The 23,505-nt window shown below is 41.1% G+C and overlaps 1 protein-coding gene across 3 annotated transcripts in view; it reads right to left on the bottom strand.

Moving 5' to 3' along the window:
- Window positions 1-5,412: 5,412 nt before the first annotated feature.
- The window catches only part of STAM2 (signal transducing adaptor molecule 2), a 35,940-nt gene continuing 17,847 nt past the window's right edge, over window positions 5,413-23,505 (bottom strand). Inside the window, exons 7-14 of one of the 3 annotated variants that reach the window (XM_089520022.1) lie at window positions 22,114-22,303; window positions 18,170-18,264; window positions 17,447-17,532; window positions 17,224-17,311; window positions 16,911-16,965; window positions 12,238-12,391; window positions 9,135-9,289; window positions 5,413-9,009 (exon numbers count right to left, since the gene is read on the bottom strand). In XM_089520022.1, the coding sequence (XP_089376148.1) occupies window positions 8,787-9,009; window positions 9,135-9,289; window positions 12,238-12,391; window positions 16,911-16,965; window positions 17,224-17,311; window positions 17,447-17,532; window positions 18,170-18,264; window positions 22,114-22,303 (1,046 nt within the window). In that variant the 3' untranslated portion in view covers window positions 5,413-8,786. The remainder of the gene's footprint in view (window positions 9,010-9,134; window positions 9,290-12,237; window positions 12,392-16,910; window positions 16,966-17,223; window positions 17,312-17,446; window positions 17,533-18,169; window positions 18,265-22,113; window positions 22,304-23,505) is intronic. The other 2 variants (XM_089520023.1, XM_089520025.1) reach the window with 2 other exon arrangements.

The following is a 23,505-nucleotide window of genomic DNA, read 5'->3' as shown; positions in this document are numbered from 1 at the left end:
CATATGCATGCTACTGCTTAGTGGATTTAATTAATGTTTCAGAGCTTGGAAATGTTTATATCTTTAAGTGTTTTCTGTAAACTGTCTTCTGAGGACAATATGTTCTGAGAGGTGTGCTAGAAGTTATATTCATAAAATAAACCCAAGCAATTGTGATTCACTGAAGAGTCCCTAGTCACTGTGACACAGCTTACTGCTAGCCTGGCCCTAGCCTTGAAACACTCACTAGGAAAGAGATAAACAGTTTCCCCATACGATGGGGCACACTGGTATCCTAAGCCTCTGCTGAATTTACTGTGACAGAATATAACCCTACAATTTCTTTTTAAAACAAGTCATGTGGTGGAAATATATGCTTAGTTTTTAAGCTAAATCATACTGTAGTTCTGGGAAGGTTTCAGAAGTGAGCTTTGGCCTTAAAACAAGGTATGCATTCACCTTGCTTTAAAGGAAAATTTCAGGACTTTTAGCCACTGCAAAAGCAAATAGAGCAGGAAGATGAGGACAGGCAAGCTCATCAAAAACAGATAAGGTTGCAGGCATGCAACTTATGGGTTGTATGTTGCCTATCCTGCTTTAAGGGATAATAAAGAGAGGAAATATTCATAGTTCCATATAGCATATGCAAAACTGAGGAAGAACTTGCCTTTCAGTTTGAGAACCAAAGCCGTAGACTGAAATGACTCCTTAGCTATAATGAACACGGCTACCTTTCTAACATTCCAAACAAGACATGTGGTTTTAAATCTGAAAAATTCTAGCAGTGTTGCTAGCAGACAGTCACAACACTGGCATGGGATTAATGCCATTTTTCACTTATTTTGGTGTTATGTAATTTATAGCAATATAGCCACAGCACCAAAAATTTTATTTGATTTTAGTTTATTAAGGCCATATCTTCACATTGCATACCATATTATAACAAAGGAGCAATACCAGAAAGTCCACTATTGCACAGAGAAGATAAGAATGGTCACAACACATAAGTGACACTGAAGAAAAGTGCAAGCCTTTGCCATTAAGTAACTGAAATACAGGAAGCAGTTTCGAATATTTTAATTCTTAAATCACTTTTATCCTTTGGTTATGAAGCAAAACATTGCATTGCCAGAACTGCCTAAGCCTTAAAACAAACCACTATTATACAGATACAAAGCTACTAAAAAGAATGAACAGAAGCCAAAAGACACACTATCCCATTTTGGAAAGGTATACTCATTTGGAAGAAGTAGAAACCCTTTTTATAAAGAGGATGAAGCTACATTCTGAAAAGGAATCAGTTTTAACTAACTTTACTGAGTGCTGTTTTGAAACCACACCACATTCAATAATACATGGAAAATTGCCTTTTAAAAACTAATTTCTCCCACTGGTATCAAATCAAATTCACAGTCTTAAACTTTTATTCTTCTCTCTGGCACCACAGTCACTGGAAAAATGCCAGATCAGCCATGTCACTTTTCATACTCTGCTAGCGAGATGCCACTTTGTCAGGATTTGAACAGCAAGAATAAATTATAGACCAGGGTAACTTGGCAAGACCTTTGCCAGCAAACACTATCAGTCCATCCCAGCAGAGGGACACTTCACTTCTCCCTTTCCAAAGTATTAAACTCCATTCACAATGGGGGCTGCCTTAGGTACAAACTCCCAAAATGGTTCAAGGGATTCAATGGATGCAAATAAGTAATTGACAGTACAGGTTCCTGTGATTTAGAGGAAGAATGACTCATAGGAACATTTTGCTTCTGAGCCTTATAAGGAGGGTTAGTTACATAATCTTTTATTCCCTACTCTTAACTGGGTCATAAGGTGTCCTTAACTTGTATTATGTTCTATGAGTAATCTTTTCACTTAATGGCTGTTAACAATACCCTGAAGGATTTTTCCTTCTCTCTCTCCCTTCTCCATCCTTCTCTCTTCTCTCCGCTCTTGATTTCTTTTCTAAAAAGTGTAGACCAGCAGCCTGAGATCTCAGCTAGTAACAAGTGTCTCCATGAACAGGGTGAAATTGCATTTGTCCCAGTAGCTCCAAGGCAAAGTATTTACTGTTTATAAATACAGCCTTGACTTCCATCCTACTCAGGCTCTGTGTGCACATACAGCTGACTCACTGACAGCACCATTGCCTGTCAGTATTGATAAACAGGGAGGACTAACTCCAGCTCCATCCCCTATACATAGAGAAGACCTGCTGCCACACAATCGAGTTAATCAGGTCTGTGTATTCAGTAATTCTTAATATTATCCAAACACCACTTAACAGTGAACAAAATCAACTTTTTGGCTCACATGTGAGGGGACGTGTTCCCTCCTTTCTGGCCCCAGCTAAGGAGCAATGTTCCAAGAGAAAGGACCACTGTACAAGAAAGACCCGCTATGCAAAATTGACTTCTCTCATGGTTTTCTGGATCCCATGCATGCTGATGAATTGCACAATATGGTATGTAGACTTTAGCATGCTGACCATGTGAAGTGTTTTTTGTTGTTGTTGTAAATAGAAATCAATTTTCTACATCCGATGTCTACAAAAAGACCCAGGTATCTGAACAATTTGAAACTGACTTAAAGATAGCTACCAGTTATTCTTCTCAATGTGGATCAGCTTCCTTTTTAAAAAGTTCTGGCCTGGCACCTTAAATTGAATCTATACAGCAGGGGTAGGCAACCCTTTTGAGCCAGGGGCCGGGTTGCTGTCCCTCAGACAACTGGGGGGCCGAAGCAAAAAAATAAATAATTAAATTAATTTTTTTTAAAATTAAATAAATAAATAAACCGGGACAAATGTAGGACAAAATTTTCAAATGGAGGGCACTTTTAAAATAAAAAATGGAGGACACACGAAATATTTGCTGATTTTTTAAAAAAATGATAAGATAAATGCATGTTTCTGAGGCTTCTATAGACACTTGCCCCACCATGCCCCTCGCGCAACACTTCAAAGGCCCCGGCGGCAATAGGCGGCAGGACCGGGCTGGGGCCGGTCCCAAGGCCTCGCCGGGCCGCATCTGGCCCGCGGGCCGCAGGTTGCCTACCCCTGCTATACAGCATTTGAATTTTTCACAAAATGTATCCAATAGAATCTAATTCCAGGGTATTTCCACAAAATGTATCCAATACAATGTAACTACAAGACATTTGTGGAATATTAAAATAGCAAGGCCAGTGGACCCCAACTTTTTTTGGCTATCACACCCTTTTCTCTTAGTGCACCCCCTCCCCGCATGCATATTTCTTGATATTACTGTAGGTCTACCGATCTGCGGCAAACTCAAAACAACCAATCTTGGTCCCTGTTCCCTATGCACCTGGTAATCCTGGGAGCAGCAACCGAGAAGCCTCTCACCCATGCCACTCCTCAAACAAAGGCTAGTGCGGGCAAGAAGCCTCTCAGTTGCTGCTCAGCCAGTTACTCATTTACGTCTCCCAAGGCGACCAGGTGCAAACAGAGAAACCTCTCCCTGGTGAGGAAGGACTCTCAATCCTTCATTGGGGCGGGGATAGGTACAGCTGGTGTGTGTGTTGGGGGTTTCCAGAGACCATGTGCCCTGGAATGGAGACTGGTGCAGACAGGGAAAGGAGGAGATTTTAACTACAGGATCCACTCCAAGGTGAAGGACTCTTTCCAAGAATTGACCCCAGATACTCCTCCCTCTCCTTCTCAAGACATGTCTTCCCCAGCTTCAAATGTTCCTCCTGCCACACACATACATAAACACTGTTTCTTCTGTTACATCTTCTCTCGACCTGATGAAAGAAAACAGGAACAATGGAGCAGCTCCAACCTGCCAGCCAAGCCTCAGCAAAGCTCAGAAAGCTTAAACAGGGTCTCAAATTTGAAAGCTCTTTTTTACCAACGCTTGTCTGGCGATGCCATGTGCTCTCAATTCCTTGCTCTAGTCAATCCATCTGTCCCAAAATGGTGCTATTCGAGCCACAGAAGCAATGTCCTGCACCCAAGCCTCACAAATTTCCCAACCGCCCCTGCCACCACCAGTGAAAGATGCAGCTATGGGAGTGAACTTGTGTGGGTAGGGGAAGAGTGGGACATGCCACCCCACAAAATGATCAGCAAGGCTGTGTTGTGATTTTAAGGGACCCTGAAAATAAATTTCATACAATCCTCATCCCCACCATGGTCCTAAAGGCTTCTGGTTCTCCATGTCTTTCTCGTGCACCAATTCTTTGAATGAAGGCCCCCCTGCCACCCCCTTTTCCCTCACTTTCCCCCTGGATCTTTCCACACACCCCCCCAGGAGGGTGTAACACCCACTTTGGGAATCACTGAACTACACCCATCCCTTTGGCAATGCTCAAAATGCCATTGTTGTAGGTAAGCTCAGTAGGGCCAGACAACAGGAACCTACTACCGTGGGCCCTTGGGTTTGAATAATCAAATCAGAGTTGGAAGAGATCACAAGGACCATCCAGACCAACCCCCTGCCATACAGGAACACAGAATCAAAGCATCCCCGACAGATGGGTTCCACTGTCATACAACTCTGTCAGGAAGTTCTTCCTATTGTTGAGGTGGAACCTCTTTTCCTGGAGTATGCCAGCCTTTTTTAAAAAGTACTTTGTTCTATGCATTGGCCAGTGACTTGAGACCTTTCATGTTTCAGGCAACACATAAGTCCCTTTTCAGTTGTCAGATAATTTTGTGTTAAGTTCTCTGCTTAGGCCCCCATGAGTGTATGTATGTGTTGTGTGCCTTCAAGGCATTTATGACAAATGGAAAGACTAGGCCCACCATTACCATCCTCTGATGCTGAGAGTGTGAGACCCACCCAAGATCACCTAGTGGGTTCCATGGTTAACTCAGAATTGAGAAGAGGAGTGAACTTGATTATGATGACCTACTGAAATCATTTCCATAGGTCGTCTAAACCATGTAATTTTAATGAACTCATTTTTGTTCCCTGCTGAGAAATTCTACTGACAATATTCATTAAATTCATCAAGTTTGAATTCATTTGATTTCGATTAGTGTTTAAATGAATGTTTTGACATGTGAACGTATTTAATTCATCTGAAGACCTAAAAGCCCTGCTTGCTGCAGATACAGATTAACCTGGAGTCTCTAATTTGGTTCCAGTACCCCCCGTGGATAACAAAATCTGTGGATGCAGAAGTCCTATTATATATACAGTGGAACAGTAATATGATGCCTCTTATATAATATAGCAAAATCTAGGTTTGCTTACATCAGGGGAATATTTCAAAGCTGTGGATGCTTGAATCCATGGAAAAAAATCCATAGATATGGAGGGCAAACTGTACTGTGCAATTTTCCTGGGGTCCCTCACATCTAAAGATGGCCTGAAGGAGGATTTTAGATCTAATTCAACAGCTGAAGACGCTCAAGTCAGAACAGGATCAATGTTTAGTTATATATTAAAACAGAACTGCATGTTTTTGTTAAACAGGTTTATTTCCTTAAGTCAGCGCAAACATGATGCTGGATGGATATTTCATACAATCAGAATCCAAACTGTTAAAGAGTGGAAGTTGCTTGACAAATGTGTTGTATAAAAACACCCAAATAGTCTTTTGCTGCAGAAAAAAATTCTTAATGTGTGAATTGGATAAGTAAACACACTGGGAACCTCTTACAAAGAGCAAATCTTTTTAAGGCATTCTCATTTCCAGTACTATGCAGAATCCATTTCACCAATTAATACAAGATCAAAACAGTTTACTCCAGTGTTATGTCAGATATTCCAGGGGAAAGACAGTCAAGCATTCTGCAAACTATTTTCATCACAACAAATCTATTTCATACATTATGCTGGGATAATGCAAGTAGAATTCTGCTCATCCAATAGGATCTCCTCTTATCTCTCCTGTACCCAACAACATACTATGGAGGATCCCCTGATTTACCAGAAAATATTTGGGGTGGGCATGTAGAGAGGGAGGAACTAAGTTTCCATTCTGCTGATGAATAGCCAGCACTGGAGATGGCTCAATGCACAGATAACAACAGAAAGGTAGTCGGAAAAGTCACAGCAATAACGTGACAGAGGCACCCTTTCTTTAACTGGTAGTCTTTCGTCTGATTCTTCTACAACATGGGAAGTCTATAACTGAAAACCAGGTCAACAGACAAGTAGTAAGGCATGTTTAACAGTCTTGTCATTTTAATATTATGGGGGATGGGGAGAAATACTGAAATTTCTAACACACTGCATACCAATGTCTTTGGGGATTCAAACTATGAATGTTTTTTAAAAAGCAGGCAGAGTTATAATTTGGACAAGTAATGCCACAAGGCAACATTTAAACTGGGAAAGAGTAGGGTTTCTGAAAAACAACTGTCAATAGGAAAATGACCTTCAAACATTGACTGTACTTTATTTTAACATCTGTGAGACAAATCATAGTATAACCCTTATTACAATTCTTTATTTACTCAGTTACATGAAAAGCAAAGCATTTCGTGTTTACTTTTAATATAAAAATAGGTATATGCCTGCAATAATTCTCTACTCCATTCAGATTCAGGGCATATACCAATGGAGTCTGGGGCCTAACTATTGAAATCTGTAGCTACTTTCTTTAGCAGCATTAACTATGATCACACTTTAGCAATAAATAATATTTTAGTATAGAAAAGAAAAGAGAAAGATGATCCCCATTAACACCAAAACACTAGATACAGTTTTAACATCAGAATTTATACATATTTACAATCTGCAAAACTGCCTTCTAAGATTACAGCAACTAGCAATAAAGCTAAATGCAGCCTCATAGGAAAAAAATCAGTGATTCTTTTTTAAAGAGAACGAGCACATATGTAGTTGTGTATAAAATCTCAAGACAAGCAGATATATACAGACATTATTTATATATTATATATATATATATATATATATAAAGAACAAAATACAATGAAAAAAATTGCTTCAACTCCACATCACAATAAGATATTGGGCACCACTTAATGTAGTATCAAATGTGGATCAATAAAAACTTTGATTTACCCTATGTATTCACAAATATGAAGGAGCTACACTGTTCAAAAACTTCATTTTGCTTATAAAATGTTTGAGCTGAGAGAAAAACTTATCTTGCTCTAGATACGGATTCTAAAGAGCACCCTTTGAAATTAATTGTTTTAAAATGAGAAATTGCTTGTGTATGTATTTACACACACACACACACACACACAGAGAGAGAGAGAGAGAGAGAGAGAGAGAGAGAGAGAACATACATATACCAGGTGATTCCAAAAGAATGGCACAAAAGTAAACCTGCTCTTATTTGGTTTTGCACCATTCTTTTTGAATCACCCTGTGTAGTGTGTGTCCCATGTTGCCATTTTAGATCACTACTAAACAAATTAAAAGTCTGCAGGAAGGAAAAGCACAAATGGCTTCAAGGAGGAAATCAACAAGTGAAGACACCTCCTTGCTGTCACCAAAGAAACACTGGTCCAAAGTGCAACTGTACCCCTCATTACCACCTTTCTTCTGAACAGCCTATTTAGCACCAGTTTAAGAACAGAAAGGGCAGCATGACAACAAGCAGGTTTGATTTGGAGAAACGTAGACCTCACTACAAAGTACTATGTACTTCTACAACAGACAACATAAATTTCAGAAGAACTTTGAGACTCATGTACAAACATTTCAGATTCCCATGCCTTTAACTATCCTTTCGTTTTTTAAAACACTGTTCATTCCCTCCCCAAAAACACCCTCAATGGCAGCATGTAAGTCAATAAAATGTAACTTAAAGTTATCTGTTGATATTATTATATTAAATAGCCAGGCAAGTATATGGAGAACAAGGGACAACTAGGCCCTCAAAGTGGAGGGAGAGGTTCTCCTTAAAAAAAATCAGGCCAGGCTCCTTCCTGACCCTTGACGAACACAATGGTACCTTGTCATGGCATACTGCCCTAGATCCCTCCCTCTAACAGTAAGTATTTGTCAATTAAGACCAAAAACCCAATCATGAACTCTGTAAATAAATCATAGCATAAGCATGTCTTTCCAGTGTTAAAGGTGTCTCTTTCATAAGTGCAAGCATTCAGCAATGCCAGTGAATAAAGGGTGTGTGTGTGTGTGTGTGCGCGCGCACGCGCGCAAAAGACCCAATTCCTGTGCTGGGAAATCATGTTATATCCAACAACACACACTTTAGACTCAGAAAGAAAGAACTACTCCATCACAATAAATGGCACTAGTTTGTGAGAAGTGCAAATAAGAAATTCAGTCTGGCAGAAATAAAGGCCATTAACAACATCTGTCATTCGAAGTTTTCTTCTCCCCAAATTTACTATTGTTTTATTGAACAATCATAAAATGCAATCTGTTAAGATGATCTAGCAGGGGTGCAAAGTGAACAGCAAATTAACTAAATAAATTGGATTTTGAGATAGCAGTTGAACTTAAAGGTTTCATAAAAACAACAGCATTAATAAAGCCTGGAAAGAACAAACAGGAGGAGGTGCATAAATGAACTTGCTTTCAAAGCTTTCGCTTATGAAATGTATTACAAGGGAAAGGTACTCCACATTGGTTCTTTAAATAGGCAGGATATTAGGCAGAATGCTCCATGAGCCAAGGTCTGAAGGCCATTGATTTTGAATTCATTGGCAGCTCACCTTATTTAAACAGGCTTGCAGGAAAAGATCTGAACCTGAATTAACTTTAACATTGACATTTGTGTGGTTGCCATTTCCCTTGAGCAGAAGTATCCTTTCAAACTAATGGAGGGAAAATTTAAATGACACGGGTCAGCAACTTCCAAGACTGCTTTTAGGACGAGAGCCTGCATCTTCAGAGGAGAGGCTGCTGGTGGTAACTTGTTTGTTGCTGTTGAAGCGAGTGAGCCGGAAGTGCTGGATAGCATACTCCTTGAGGCAAACTGGATGCAGTGTTCTGGTAGGCTAGCATATCCATAGGCATGCCCATTTGTTGAGTGTAAGGAACTGTACCAGCTGGTGGAAGGCAAGAATTCTGGTTCACGTAAGCAGGATTGGGAACAGAATCTAGACCGGTGCTGAAACACAAACCAAGGCATTAGCCAGCTTTAAAAATAATGTCAGTCCTGGAAAGATTATGTATTTTGATTTTCAAAGAATGAATTTGCAATTAGAGGTTAGCACCACCTTGCTTATGAAATACCTTAAATAGGCTGTCTGAGCAGGCTGAGATGTTCCTGAAGAATTTACATTTGGAGGCAAGGACCTCAGTGGGCCAATCTGATCACTTCCTGGAGTGTACCCTTGAGGGACACCATGAAGCCCGTAGTTCCCACTGTGAGGATGTAAAGGATATGGCTGCAACAGAAACAGAAGTCCTTACTGCATGGCTAGTAAACAAGAGTGGAGCATAATACATATAAAAGCTGATCCAATACTGCCAGATGCATACACAGCAAAAACAAAACACAGAAAGGTACGAAGACTGTGATAACCTTCCTTGAGGAAGGAAAGTAAGTATAGATTTTATGGCACAGTAGCACTTAAGTTAATACTAAGTTACCCAAGATGCTCAGCGGTGAATAACAAGCATGGTAGTGAGAATGGCCTCCACCACTAGGAAGAAGGAGGCAATGTAATAAACATTCAAGTCACATATAAAATTTTCTTCTGTTAAGGGCCAGTTACTACTAATTCTGCAATGGTAAAAGGAAATAATCCAGTCTATTATTTTGGTGAAAGCTTGCTTGCTCATTTACTATTTATTTACCTATCTTCCAATATAGGATCCAAGCATATACATACATGTCTGCATCCAAATACTGATAGGCCTACATGGTACATACTGTATTAGATTTCTGGGATCACAAAAAGTTCAGAGTGCATTTTAGGAAGCAGGTACACTCTAGAGTAACAAATTTAACTCTGAACACTGGAAGACTTTCCTTCTCTAAGAAAATATGGAGTAGTTATGGAGGAGATATTTATGCTTCTGCTGCAGGATCAAAGCAAAGTAGGAATACTGATATTTATGGCAAGTAGTAGTCAGGTCATACTGTACCACATATGAGCATTTTTGCTATATTACCATAAGGGCCATTTTAAAGTTCCTGTTAAGATTGAAACCACACAGTCCAAAATGTAAGTTCTCACATTACATTTTTTAAAAAAAAAAAAATCATGTTTAACATTAACATAAAAAAGAAACAGGTACCCAGGTATGCAGATATACTCTTTATACCACTCTGTACTGATCAATAAGAGAAATGCTTGTAATAGTGACCGGGAAGAGAAATGCCATCTCATGCCATCTCTCTCTCTCTCTCTCTCTCTCTCTCTCTCTCTCTCTCTCTCTCTACACACACACACACACACACACACAGAGAGAGAGAGAGAGAGAGAGAGAGAGAGAGAGAGAGAGAGCCTAATAAAGCATTTTTAAAATATACCAAATAAAGGCCTAGCTTGAGCCAAGGTTCATCAGAACCTAGGCATGGAAGCAATTCTGAATGTCTGGGCTAAGCTCAGGAATCAGTGAAATAAGTGTATTTTAGCAGTCCTATGGCACCCTATCTAAAGTGTGTATGTATATGCCTTTAGGTCACCTGTCAATGTATGGTGACCCCATGATTAACAGAAGGCTTAGGATTTTCTGAGTATGATGGAACTTTCAGATTTAATTGATATTCTAAAAGTAATTGTCCCTAGTTCAGGATGGGGAACAAAGAATTTGTACACAATTTTACATCCTACATTAAACAGCATCCAAGTGCTTCTTTGGTAATTTATTCTAAATTTTGAAACCACCTTACTAATACAAGGAGATAAAGAACGAGATAGCCTTGGTTATATGGAGTAATTATTCAGCAAGCGCCTTAAATCTGGTGCTTACATTCTTGTTACTAAACCAAGAAAAAACAATTATGTCAATATGTGTATTTCAATATTTCTGTATACTGTGTAGTTTTTTAAAAATTGGTTATTGTTTAAGACTGAGCTTATAGCACAGAGGCTACACAGTACTATACATCTGTTTGCTCTTTCTATGGCAATTATCCCTTATTGACTTTTAATTCTCAACAAAGAGCAGAATTATCTTGAAGTGAGAAGACTTTTAGAACCTGAGCCATCTAATACTTATAATTTCTTTCACAAGCCCAAATACAATCAATCTTTCATCATTTCTAAGCGTTCAAGTAAAAGCATAATGGCTAAATGCATCATCTTTCATGTGGCAGTTACCATGGTAACTATTCTTTTCACACTCATTATGTAAAATCCACCTAATATATGCAGCTACATTTCCCCCTTTTCACTTAATTATTGCCTGGAAAATTTCCTCCCTCCTTCCCTTCCTTCCTTTGTTTTTCCTTCAATAAGCATGAGCATTTTGATTTGGCCCAATTTCAAATGCCAAATTTTGAAATTATTTCATTCAATTCATGAAGAACTTGTTGCCAAAAGGAATATAAGAAATAAAAATTGAATCTTTATAATATAACACTATTTTTGTCCTGAGTATTTTTGAACCATTGTATTGTATATTCATTTCCAAGCAGCTCACTGCATAGCCACAGAACAGTCCAAAACTAACAGTATTTCAGTGGAACATATCAGCTATGATGTTGCACTGCTGAAGTGGCAGTTTGCCTAGTTCTTTAGTCCTTACCCACTGTCCCAGCTAACCTTAGATGTGTTACCTATGCTGAGTTTGAACGGGTAAACTGACAGAACTATGTAATGATATGGACACCTACAAACAAAACAGACTTGGGGAATTTTCTGGTTTTGATCTTAATCAAAAATTAAAAATTCTACACACAAAGGCAGCTTTTTGTGCCACTTCCTTCCCATGGCAGCTCTCCAAACAAACATCCTTTCCCAAAGCTGCTTCTGAGCACTGGGGAAACATCTGTAATAACCTAAGGGAGCTGCACATGGATAGGAGAACTGGCAAACATCAGGGAAGATCTCTTAAATTGTGTAAGCCTTTTGAACTTAAATCTGCAAGAAGGTGACAAATAAAGCATAATTTATGCTTTTATTTTTTTATATATGGCATAGTATATTAACTCTATGCCAAGCTTGTATTAATTTTACGGCAAACATTAAGAGCAGAATTTTATGGATAAGAATAAGTGACAAATTAATGATGGTTTCTTGCTAGTAAGTCATACAACAGGATGTAGAAATCTGCTTAAAATCTCAAGTTGCCAAGAGGAGTTGGTTCATATTCACACTTCAGTAGCCATTTTTAAAGTGTAAAAACTTACTAGAAAAGCTTGGAACTAAAAAAGGGCACTAACCTGTACTGGAACACCAGTTGATGTAGGTGGGTAATGAGCTGACGAATGCATCTTTGAGTATGTAGAATACATGGGAGCTTCATTTACTAGTTTGTTGTAGAGTTCCAAAGCTTCCATCACTTTAACATTTAGTTCAGATAATTCAGAATGTTTCCTAATGTAGACAAGGACATGAAGTGTTTTCAGAGATTACACATTTGTCCACGTATTTAATAGTAAACTAACAGTGTCAGACAGCATGTTTTAAGACAAATTATTAGTTTATGAATATTCAGGTAAGGATCTGATAAGAGTATTTCCACCGATAACACTACTTCCCTTCCCAGTATAGCCTCCCTATAATCAGTTCTGGAGGCATGGGAATTCCCCAGAGCTGTTTTTGGGTAGCCTGATCAGCTGAATCAGAGAAGGAAAGTCCATCACTGGCAAGAATAATGTTAGATATAATCCAGTCTGATAATGATTCTGTATCACACTGTGATACACTTACTGCTCTTTTCTGAACATTCTCACAATCTTTCTACCCTATGTCAAGGGGGAATACCTAGCCTTCCAGACATTGTTTGACTCCAACTCCCATCAACTCAGCTAACACAGCCAATGATGAAGGTGACAGGAGTTGTCAACAACAGTGGGAGATCCACTATTTCTCAGCTTTACTATACAGTACTAGTGGGCAACCTTTTCAGTCCCAAGAACTGTATCTTTAGTTACCCGGGTTTCCAAGGCAAACAAACATGTGATTATACACTCTCTCTCTCTACTATAGCCCCAGGCCTCATTCTCCAGTAATCTGGTGTTCTTCCCTCCTTAAAATCTAGCCATATATAAATACAAATTGACCCATACAGATGGATTCTCGTCTCATATTCCATACAATCTAGTACAACCAGGCTTCATTCCTGATTTCTAAAGAGACTTGACTAAAGGATATCTGGGAAAAGCAAGTAATGTGCTTATCTTCTTCATCGGGCAGCGGCCCGGAGGACTTGCTCTCTGCCGCCGGAGCGGCGTTTTTCCTTGGGGGCGGGGCCAGTGAGAGCGGCCCCATAAAGCCGGCTCCCGGCCTCCCCCAGAAGACGCCCCCGCCCTCCTTCATCGGGCAGCGGCCCGGAGGACTTGCTCTCTACCGCCGGAGCGGCGTTTTCCTCTGTTTATAGTCCCTACACCATCAGGGAGCCGCTGGACTGTGCCAGGAGCTGTTTGCGGTTGAGGATTGTTTTGCGGCGTAAGGGGCGAGAGGGCTGTGCCCAGTCAGCTCAGAACAGAGGATGACTGTTGTGTCACACCTCTGTTCTTCCTGTGGTCTGCAAGGGGGAGGGAGAGGGCATGGATGCGGGGAGCGCTTCGGCTGGGGAGGAAGAGGGTAACATCGATGTAAGCGGAGCTCCCATTGAGGTGGTGTGGGGCAGGGGGAGGTATGGCGGTAGGAAGGCGGACTTGCGTTACAGAGGAAGGCTAGATCGATGCTTAATATCTATCTCTCCTTCCAGTCCCCCTCCTAACCAAAGGGACCTGAGGGTCATTCCAACCGTGCCACAAACCCTGTCGCTGCTCCTGTGCAATGCCAGGTCGATCAACAACAAGTCCCACATCCTCCATGATCTGTTGGAGGACAGTAAATGCGACCTGGCTTGCATTACTGAAACCTGGCTTGGGCCTGAGGGAGATGCTGTGTGGGCACAGGCCCTCCCTGCCGGGTTTTCGGTGAAGGACCAGCCCAGGTTAGGTGGGCGGGGGGGGGGGGGGTGTTGCCTTGGTCCACAAGAACATCTTGTCTCTCACCAGGAACCACATCCGACAAACTTCTTTTATCGAGTGTATTTACCTGACCCTAAAGGCTAGGGACAGTCTAGGGATTCTGTTGGTGTATCGGCCACCCCGTGCGCTAACGGACTCCCTTAACGAGCTGACACAGCTGGTTGCGGAGCTGATGTTGGAGACGCCCAGGCTGTTAGTCCTGGGCGACTTCAACATCCTCTTCACCGCCAACTATGTTCCATCCGGTGCGGCTCGGGAATTCATGGATACCATGGCGGCCATGGGCCTGTCCCAGATGATTACGGGTCCAATGCATTTTGCAGGTAATACACTGGATTTAGTTTTTTGCACGGATGTGGAAAATCCGTGGGCGGAAATAACCAATATTTCCCCCTTGTCATGGACGGATCATTTCCTCGTGGAGGCAAAAATCAAGGCTTCTACCCAGATCCCCCCCGGAGGTGGCGGACCTATTAGGATGGTCCACCCTCGAAGGCTGATGGAACCTGAGAGGTTCCAGGAAGCCTTAGAGGGGCTCATGGTTGGAAATGACGGCGACTCTGTTGATGCCCTGACTGGTATCTGGAATACCGGTCTTTCCAGGGCTATACACAGTATCGCTCCCAAGCACCCTCTCAGGCCTGCTTCCAAACGTAAGCCCTGGTATACGGAAGACCTCAGGGCAAGGAAGCGGGTCCTGTGACGGCTAGAGCACCGCTGGCGGAAACACCTACGCTTAGCCGACAAGGCTCTCCTAGACCGCCTTTTGGAGGACTATGGAGAGGCAATACGAGCAGCTAAGAACTCGTTCTATGGTGCTCGTGTCGCGCCTGCGGAGTCGCGTCCAGCAGAGTTGTTCAGGGTGGTCAGGGAGCTAACTCAGCTCCCTCCCACCCTGAACCAGATCCTTGAACCTTCAAAGGCCTGCTGTGACCAATTTAACAACTTCTTCGTGGATAAAACCTCTCGGATAAGCGAAGGTCTTAACGCCAGCATTATTGCAGAACCTAGGGTAGAGGCATCCAGAGCCTCCGTGGACTCCATTAAACTGGATCAGTTTGAGTTGGTTAGTACCGATGATGTGGACAAGATCCTTGGAAGTGTTCGGAAGACAACCTGCTCCCTCGATCCCTGTCCCTCATGGCTAGCGGCTCAGGGGAGACCGGTGGTAACCTCGTTGTTACACCGGATTATAAATACATCTCTGAGGGATGGGCAATTTCCATCCAGCTTGAAATTGGCCACTATAAAACCGCTGTTAAAAAAGCCCTCCCTCGACCCCCTGGTGCATAGTAATTATCGGCCAGTCTCACTGCTGCCATTTTTGGGGAAGGTGATCGAGAGGGCGGTTGCAATCCAGCTTCAATCGATCTTGGATGAAACGGATTATCTGGATCCATTTCAAACTGGCTTTCGGGCGGGTTACGGGGTGGAGACAGCCATGGTCACCTTGGTCGATGATCTCCGTCTGGGCATCGACAGGGGAAGCGTGTCCCTGTTGGTGCTCTTGGACATCTCAGCGGCTTTCGATACCATAGACCATGGTATCCTTCTGGAGCGCCTGGCAGAGGTGGGAATCGGGGGCACTGCGCTCCAGTGGTTCCGGTCCTACCTCTCTGGGAGGTTCCAGATGGTGCAGCTGGAAGACGTGTGCTCCGATAAGAGGGCCCTCACAACTGGGGTCCCTCAAGGAGCCATTCTGTCTCCCATGCTTTTCAACATTTACATGAAACCGCTGGGAGAGGTCATCCGGAGACATGGGGCGCGGGGTTATCAGTACGCTGATGACACCCAAATAGTTTTCTCTATGTCTCCGACTGATGCAGTAACCGGGGATGGCATCTCTTCTCTCGTGGCCTGCCTGGAGTCAGTAATGGGCTGGATGAGGGAAAACCGACTCAGTCTGAATCCAGAGAAAACGGAGGTGTTCGTGATAGGTTCTCCTGGCCCGGGGATGGCGGTGGTTCCACCTGTCCTGAACGGGATCACGCTTCCCGTAAAGGACTCGGTACGCAGTCTGGGGGTGCTTCTTGACTCGTCGCTTCACCTTACATCTCAGGTGAATGCGACGGTCAGGAGCACCTGTTATCAGCTTCGGCTGATTCGCCAGCTGCGTCCCTACCTGGGCCAGAGGGACCTTGAAACAGTGGTACATGCTCTGGTAACCTCTCGTTTGGATTTCTGCAACACGCTCTACATGGGGCAACCCTTGTACCATACCCGGAAGCTACAACTGGTACAGAATATGGCAGCCAGACTGGTCACTGGTACATCCAGGGCCAGTCATATAACACCTGTACTTAAAGATCTGCATTGGCTGCCCATTCGCTTCCGGGTGCAATACAAGGCGTTGGTTATAACCTACAAAGCCCTACATGGCTTGGGCCCAGGATACCTTGAGGACCGCCTCTCCCCATACAATCCGCCCTGCACACTCAGAACATCTGGGCAGCAGTTACTGAGGGTACCTGGGGCAAGACTAGCCTCCACTGCAAGGAGGACATTTACCATCTCGGCCCCGACCCTCTGGAATACGCTGCCCATAGAGCTCCGCTTGGCTACCTCCCTAGCCCAATTCAGGAAGGATTTAAAAACCTTCCTGTTTAAGCGAGCGTTCCCCGATACGAGCTCTAGTTAGCACCCCCCCCCCCCCCGATAGCCAATGTTGAGCTGGCTAGTATCTGTTTTTAAGGTATATTTTAAATTGTTTTATCGTTTTTATATACTGTACATTGTATTTGTTACTATGCTGTGCACCGCCCTGATTGGAAGAAGGGCGGTATACAAATAAAGCATTTATTATTATTATTATTATTATTATTATTATTATTATTATTATCTTAGTGTCACAATAGTGCTTAAATATACATTACATTTTTATTTTACTTGCAAGTATTATAAGATTGCCTTACCTATCAATTTCCTCTAGCTTTTCATCTATCATTGGACCCATTTGTTGGCAGATACCTAGCAATACAAAAATGTCAGTATTTTTTTTCAAGCAAATACTATCCAATAGGAGTTTGCAAACATTGTACAATGTGTTTAAGATGCAGTAAAAATTTTAAATAAAGTTGGACAAGTAAGAACCGCCCCCCCTCCCCACGGCATCTGAATCTTATTCAAGCTTCATCCTAATTTAGTGGGGGGGAGGAAAGAAAAAAATGAACTGAACAGTACAGAATTGTTCGGGAACAGGGCATAGTTATCAGCAAACAAAAATACCTTCTAAATCCAGGAGATCAGGAGAGTCGGGTTTTGGATCTGTTGGATCTATACTCTGGAGTAACTGCAATGCCCTATCCATTTTATTCTGAAAGAGAGTGAAAAGTATCACCAGAGTTCTTTCAGCAGTCCAAGTTTACTGAACTCAGTTTGTCTCTAAGAAGAAGCAGCTTATTTAGAAAATCTTATCTAGAACATTTCCACTTGTGCAAGTACTGCATACCTCATCTATGTAAACTGGTTCAGGCTCAGCCTTTGCAGTCTCCTCTGCAGTGTCTTCAGAAGAAGCATTCTTCTCCACAGTTGCTGCTAAGGGAACATGTTAGCATTAGGTTCTCAAACCTTTTTCTACTGATTTATTTTGCTACTGCAGCTCATAAACTATGGATTACAATAGGTATTCTAGGTACAACAACTCTACAAAGGTGAATACATGGAAAACAAGTTTTAAATTCTGCTTTTTATGATTTAAGAGAACACTTTTTAAAATGCACTGTGTGCCATAAGCTCAAAACCCAGATGGCAAATTAAAAGTCATTTTATCTTAAGATATTTGAATGGGTCTTTTTTGGCAATGTCAACATTTTTGATCCAGCTTGAACACTGCATTTAAGAACCAACTCTCTTCAAAAGAGAGTTTCATCCCATCTCCACATGCAGCTTTAGAGCAAGTGAAATAGCCTTGTCTTGAAGTTATATGACTGATAGACATATGGAAAGCTACTGCTAAGATGCAAGATCACCAGTCATACTGCATAGAATAAAAGTGATTTGGCAATTAAAGCACAATTAGGAATTGTGAGTCAGAGGATTTGATCCCAATCCCAATGTACTTTGTGACTTTGGACAAGACATTCAATTTCATGGTACTTTCTTGCATAAAAATAGGTAATCGTTATGTATGGTTTTTAAAGTACTTTCAAGAACAGGTCTGTGTTCAACGTACCTGACTCAGGTTCATCATTTAAGTTAGAGGTCACAAAATTAGATGGGAACAATCCTATTCCTCTGTGATTTTCTCCTTTCCACCAATTGGCATCACTGAGTAGTAAAGATACACATTTTAACAAACCAAAATGTGAACTGTTACATCATTGTTGCATCTCTAAATTGCTAGGCCTCAATTTTTAATTTACCAATAAATATTATTATTTGTTCTTTTCCATTTGAAGCTTTGCTAAAGAAAAAAATAGACCGAAGTCTCTACTACTTTTTCTACAAAAGACAGCCATTGCAGCATAGAACCTATTGCTTACTAAGGTTAGTGACACCAGTATATCAGAGGTAAAGGTAAAGGTTTTCCCTCTGACATGACTGTCTAGTCGTGTCCAACTGTAGGGGGCAGTACTCATCTCTGTTACTATGCCCAAAAGCCATCATTGTCAAAGACAACTCTGTGGTCATGTGGCCAGCACGACTGAAAAAAATGCTGTTGCCTTCCCACTGAAGTGGTACCTATTTATGTACTTGTACTTTTACATACTTTCTAACTGCTAGGTTGGCAGAAGCTGGGAACAGTGAAGCGAGCTCACCCTATCATGTGCCACTTGGTTCTCGAACTGCCGAATTGCTGACATTGCGGTCATCAGAATCAGCGTTTTAACTAAGCCACTGCGTCCCTTTAGAAACAATTAGGGACACCAAGGGACTAATCTCCACTAAACTATGAATTTCATGTCAGGGATGATGGGAGTTGTAGCTCTTCACCTCTGGCTCGAACTCACCACCTTGTTACGCACCGGCGCTGACCAGTTTTGGCCAGTGGTTAAAGCTTTGCTCTAAAGCAGCAGAGTTACAGAGAATAGGCTGAAGACCCTGACAAACTCTCCAAGCCTTCTCACTCTTGCTTCCACAGAAGTCTTCCCACTTCTTCAGGATCCAGCTGGCTCTTGTATCTTCACTCAAGACACCAGACAACTCAGTAGTCTTATATAAAAGATCTACTTTATTCTACTATATACAGCTCCTAAACTATCCAACACAACTCCAATACAACTATCCACTACTACTACCCACAAAATACATTGGGATTCATAGCCATTATTATAGTCATTGCAAAATACCACCCACTGTTGTCTGTTTCCACCCAGTGGGCGTGTACATCCACTCTCATTGGCTCTCTTGTTTCAACCCACAATTAATGATTTCATCATCTCAGCCTTGACCACTTAACAATTCTCAGGTGTGTTCAATTATCCACTTTACATTTCTGTCCTTGGCATTTAGGACTTGCTAATTCCATTACCTTTTACACCTGTGTGACTCCTAATTGCTTCTGCTGAGTCACCCTGACTCTCACATACATGTTTTATTTCATTCACTGTATATCCCATGTTGCATTTTCCTTAACATTTCACTGAGTGATCATGGGCCAATCAGTCTCTCTCAGCCTACCCTGCTTCAAAGGATGGCTGTGAGGATAAAAATGGAGAGGACAACCATGTGCACCACCTTGAACTCCTTGGAGGAAAGGCAAGATGCAAATGTAAAAGCAATTAAATAAAACACTATAGGAATATCATTCCAAACTACCCCAAATCTCCCACAAAGCACAAAACTGACATAGAAAAAGAAGGAGGTGGCCCTTCCTAAGAATGTCACAAATGAAAACTTAAGTATTTGTTGATTTTGCATATCAGACTCACTATTTCCTTTCTCTACTGTGGAACTTTTCAACTAAGAAATTGTTAAATCCCACATATCTTTTCTAAGGCTTCAGACACTGCAGTTACCTGAAATTTCTAAGATTATGCCTTAACGAAGCGATTTAAGACACAGTTCAGGATATATTCCACCATGAATCAGCGTGTTAATTATGTGATCAGCAAAGTTACTAACGACAACTGTAATGAATCCCAAAATGAATTATAAACATTCTATCATGTCTGTTAACTCCTAATGAGCTGACTAAAAACTGCTTTCTTCTGTCTGTTTTACAGTTTTTTAAAATCTTCATCTATGGTCATCTACCATATATACTCGACTATAAGTCGACTTCATGTATGAATTGATGGCAGGTTTGGGAACCAAAACTATGGATTTTGTGACCCATGGATATGTCAAGGGTAAAATTTTGAGGCTCTTTCAGTGTGTGTGTGTGCATGCATGCAGCAAGAGGGACTCTAGTTGAGGCTTTTTGCTTCAGCATTTCAGCCTTCACTTCCCAGACAGTGGTGGTGCAGGAGAGGAACTTGGTTTGTTTAACAGCAATCGGTCACCCAAGACTCTTTCTGCTTGGCTCAAGAGAGAAAGAAACTGCTCTTTTCACTGCATGGGGAAATCTGAAAGAGCTGCTATCACATTACCATACTGACCCATAAATAAGTCCACCTGGGATTTTGGGGTCAATTTTAGGCATAAATTGTTCAGTTTATAGAAAAGTATATATGGTAATTGGAATAAACCAGCCAATTAAACATTTGCTATAATATTTGAAATTGGTACATTAAACAGGCTTTAAACAGTGTTAAAATTTTAAATACCATGAAAATTAGCCATGCCTTTCTTGCTTACTACTTTTCAATCCCCAACAATGGGTAACGTTACTTATTCCAAGACTATAATCAATTTCACAATAAGGAAAAGTACTAGAATGCAAGTTCTTAAACAGCCCAAGATTTATTTATAAGCTACATAATATAGAGCTCATGGACTCTAGCCTGTAAGCCATTTCAAGACCCTTGAGAAACTTCTATGATGCATTCAGATGAATGAGGCTTAGGTTTATGAGCTATAATTACTCTCTTTCCCTCTTCCAGCAGTGTGTGAGATTAGAAGCTTCTATCCAAACCATGGCTTGTAATTTTGGCTTGTTTCTCTAATCAAGTAGAGTTTAGGGGAGTCAAATAATTAACTGTAGCCCACTGAAAGCTGATGCAAAATTGTTTTGAGCTCATCATAGTTAAACTACTGAAAAAAATAAATAAAGGGATGTTGTATTCAATGCTAAACCAGAGCTTACCACAATGTCTGAACTGATGTACAAATTGAGTATCCCTTATCCAAATTCCTGGGACCAGAAGTGTTCCATATTTTGATTTTGGAATAGCTGTATTTGCATATACATAATGAGCTGTAATGAGGCCAGAGAGAGAGTGAGGATCTGTGAAATGGCTGTGAATCCAAGCATAGTGCTTGGTATGAATTCACGCCTCCTGCCATTTCGCAGATACTAACATCTCTCTCCAGCCTTGCAAATACAGAACAGGCATATAGTTCAAAAAGTCTTGGCCTTCGGAGTAGTTTGGATTTCAGAATTCCAGATAAGGGATACTCAATCTGTACTCATTTTCACCATTCAGCTGTGATAATGCTGAACTGAGTTCTTTTAAAGAGCCTAGTCAAAAACAACACTTCTGGTAAGTAGTAACATATCAATACCTTTTAGGCTTATAAACTGCAAGAGGTACAGGATCACTGCATGCTACAACTCTGAACATACCTATTTGTAAATTATATTAATTTCAGTGCAACTCTCATCCAAACAAATTTAGCACAATATTAACCCAGACTTCCTTAAACTCCTGATTCTACAACTGAAGAACAACTCCACAGACCTGAGCTGATGGGCTTCTAGAGCATGTTACACTTAAGAATCAAAACAGTGAAATTAAAGATATCCTATCTCAAAATATTCTTTGTGCTTTACTCGCACAAAGAGTATAAACTGTTCATTGTGGCTGACTTGCCTCCAAACTGTCAGTACATGTTGAGAAATTGGAACTTATCTTTTGTTTTCCATACAGATCCACCACAATTTATTGGCATTTAAATGTGTTTTACAATTATCACTGGGATAGCTTTAAAAGCATAATCTGCATGCAATAATATGACATGCATGCCAGCAAATAAGTTTAGTTCATCAAACTGAAGCCTTAGACTACAACATACCTGTCATCCAAAACAACAATAATATCCCCAGTCTTAAAGGTGAGTTCATTGTCCTCAACAGCTTCAAAGTCATACAAGGCTCGGACCTTTCTTGAGATTTTTTGATTGTTCTGTGGAATTTCTACAGATGGGTATAAAGATTTTGTTTCTGTTTGCTGTTGTTTTTGTTCTTGCAAAGATAATTCAATAGCTACGATTCGGAAGACAAAAAAGCATTTTTAAAAACAAATTCAAAAGATGAAATGTTTATTTGTATTTTTTATATCCTAAGATATGTTCTGTAAAGATGAAAGAAGAGCCCTCCCTCCATGCCATCTGACATCATCTGGCCTGGGAGGGAGTGAAAAGGCAGGCCCAACTCTATCAGGGCCTGACAGAGCAAGAAGAAGGGCCCTCCCTCCAGTCCATCTGTCATGGTCCAGGCCTTGGAGAGAGAGACGAACCATTGGACTTGATCCCCTTCCCCACCACCATTCCCTTCTTCTTTTGTGTCATGTATTTTTAGATTGTATGCCTGAGGGCAGGGAACTGTCTGAATAACTATCTGTAAGCCGTTCTGAGAATCTTTAGGGCTGAAGAGCGGCATATAAATACCATAAATAAATAAATAAATAAATAAAGAAAGAAAGAAAGAAAGAAAGAAAGACTCTGAACATGGGACCTCTCTTCAACTTACACAGACAGCACTGCACTCAATTCTGTGCAAACAGACAATTCTTTTAAGTTAGAACCTATCAACTTCTCCCAACACCGGGGTATGAAGAAGAACAAATAGATCTCTAAACTCCTGTTAAAACAATACTCGGGAAAATACTGCAAGAACAATCAGAAGTTCCTCATGAGCTCCTCAAAGCACACAGGGATGATGGGGCACTCTATGGGCCATCTACTCAGAGCAGATCAGTTGGGGCTTTCAATCCTTCCAGCTTACGGATACGGAGGAGAAGGGCACCATTCTCTCCGGTATCGTGTCCCTCCCTGAACCTTTTACAGATGCCCATGCCCCCCCCCCCAAGAACCCCTATTCCACAATCTTTGCTATGTTCAAGGCATTAACTCAAGCTTTCTTAACTTCTCTTAATTTTGACAAAATCAATATGAAGCTTTGTTAAATATGTGAAATTACATCCAGCTCATGAAGCACTTTATAAATGTTAACCATCTTTTAAAAAAATCAGTGCCAGATCTTTACAGGTTACACTGCAAAATGATAATGTGGTTAGAAAATTGTTAAAAAGATATGACAAGCATTCCAAAGTGCATAATGAAAAGGAAAAACAAATTCAGAATAACACAGTTTCCAATGTAGGTTAACTAGTACTACCTCTACTTTTCCCTACCTCCTCCACAATAATAAAAAAAACCCTCAAAACTGCTCACTCCACTTTTTGC

Source organism: Sceloporus occidentalis, unplaced genomic scaffold (assembly GCF_023333645.1).
Source record: "Sceloporus occidentalis isolate IW3139 unplaced genomic scaffold, rSceOcc1.0.p SCAF_4, whole genome shotgun sequence".
In the NCBI taxonomy this organism is placed as follows: domain Eukaryota; kingdom Metazoa; phylum Chordata; class Lepidosauria; order Squamata; family Phrynosomatidae; genus Sceloporus; species Sceloporus occidentalis.
This window is presented reverse-complemented; position numbering and strand designations above follow the sequence as displayed.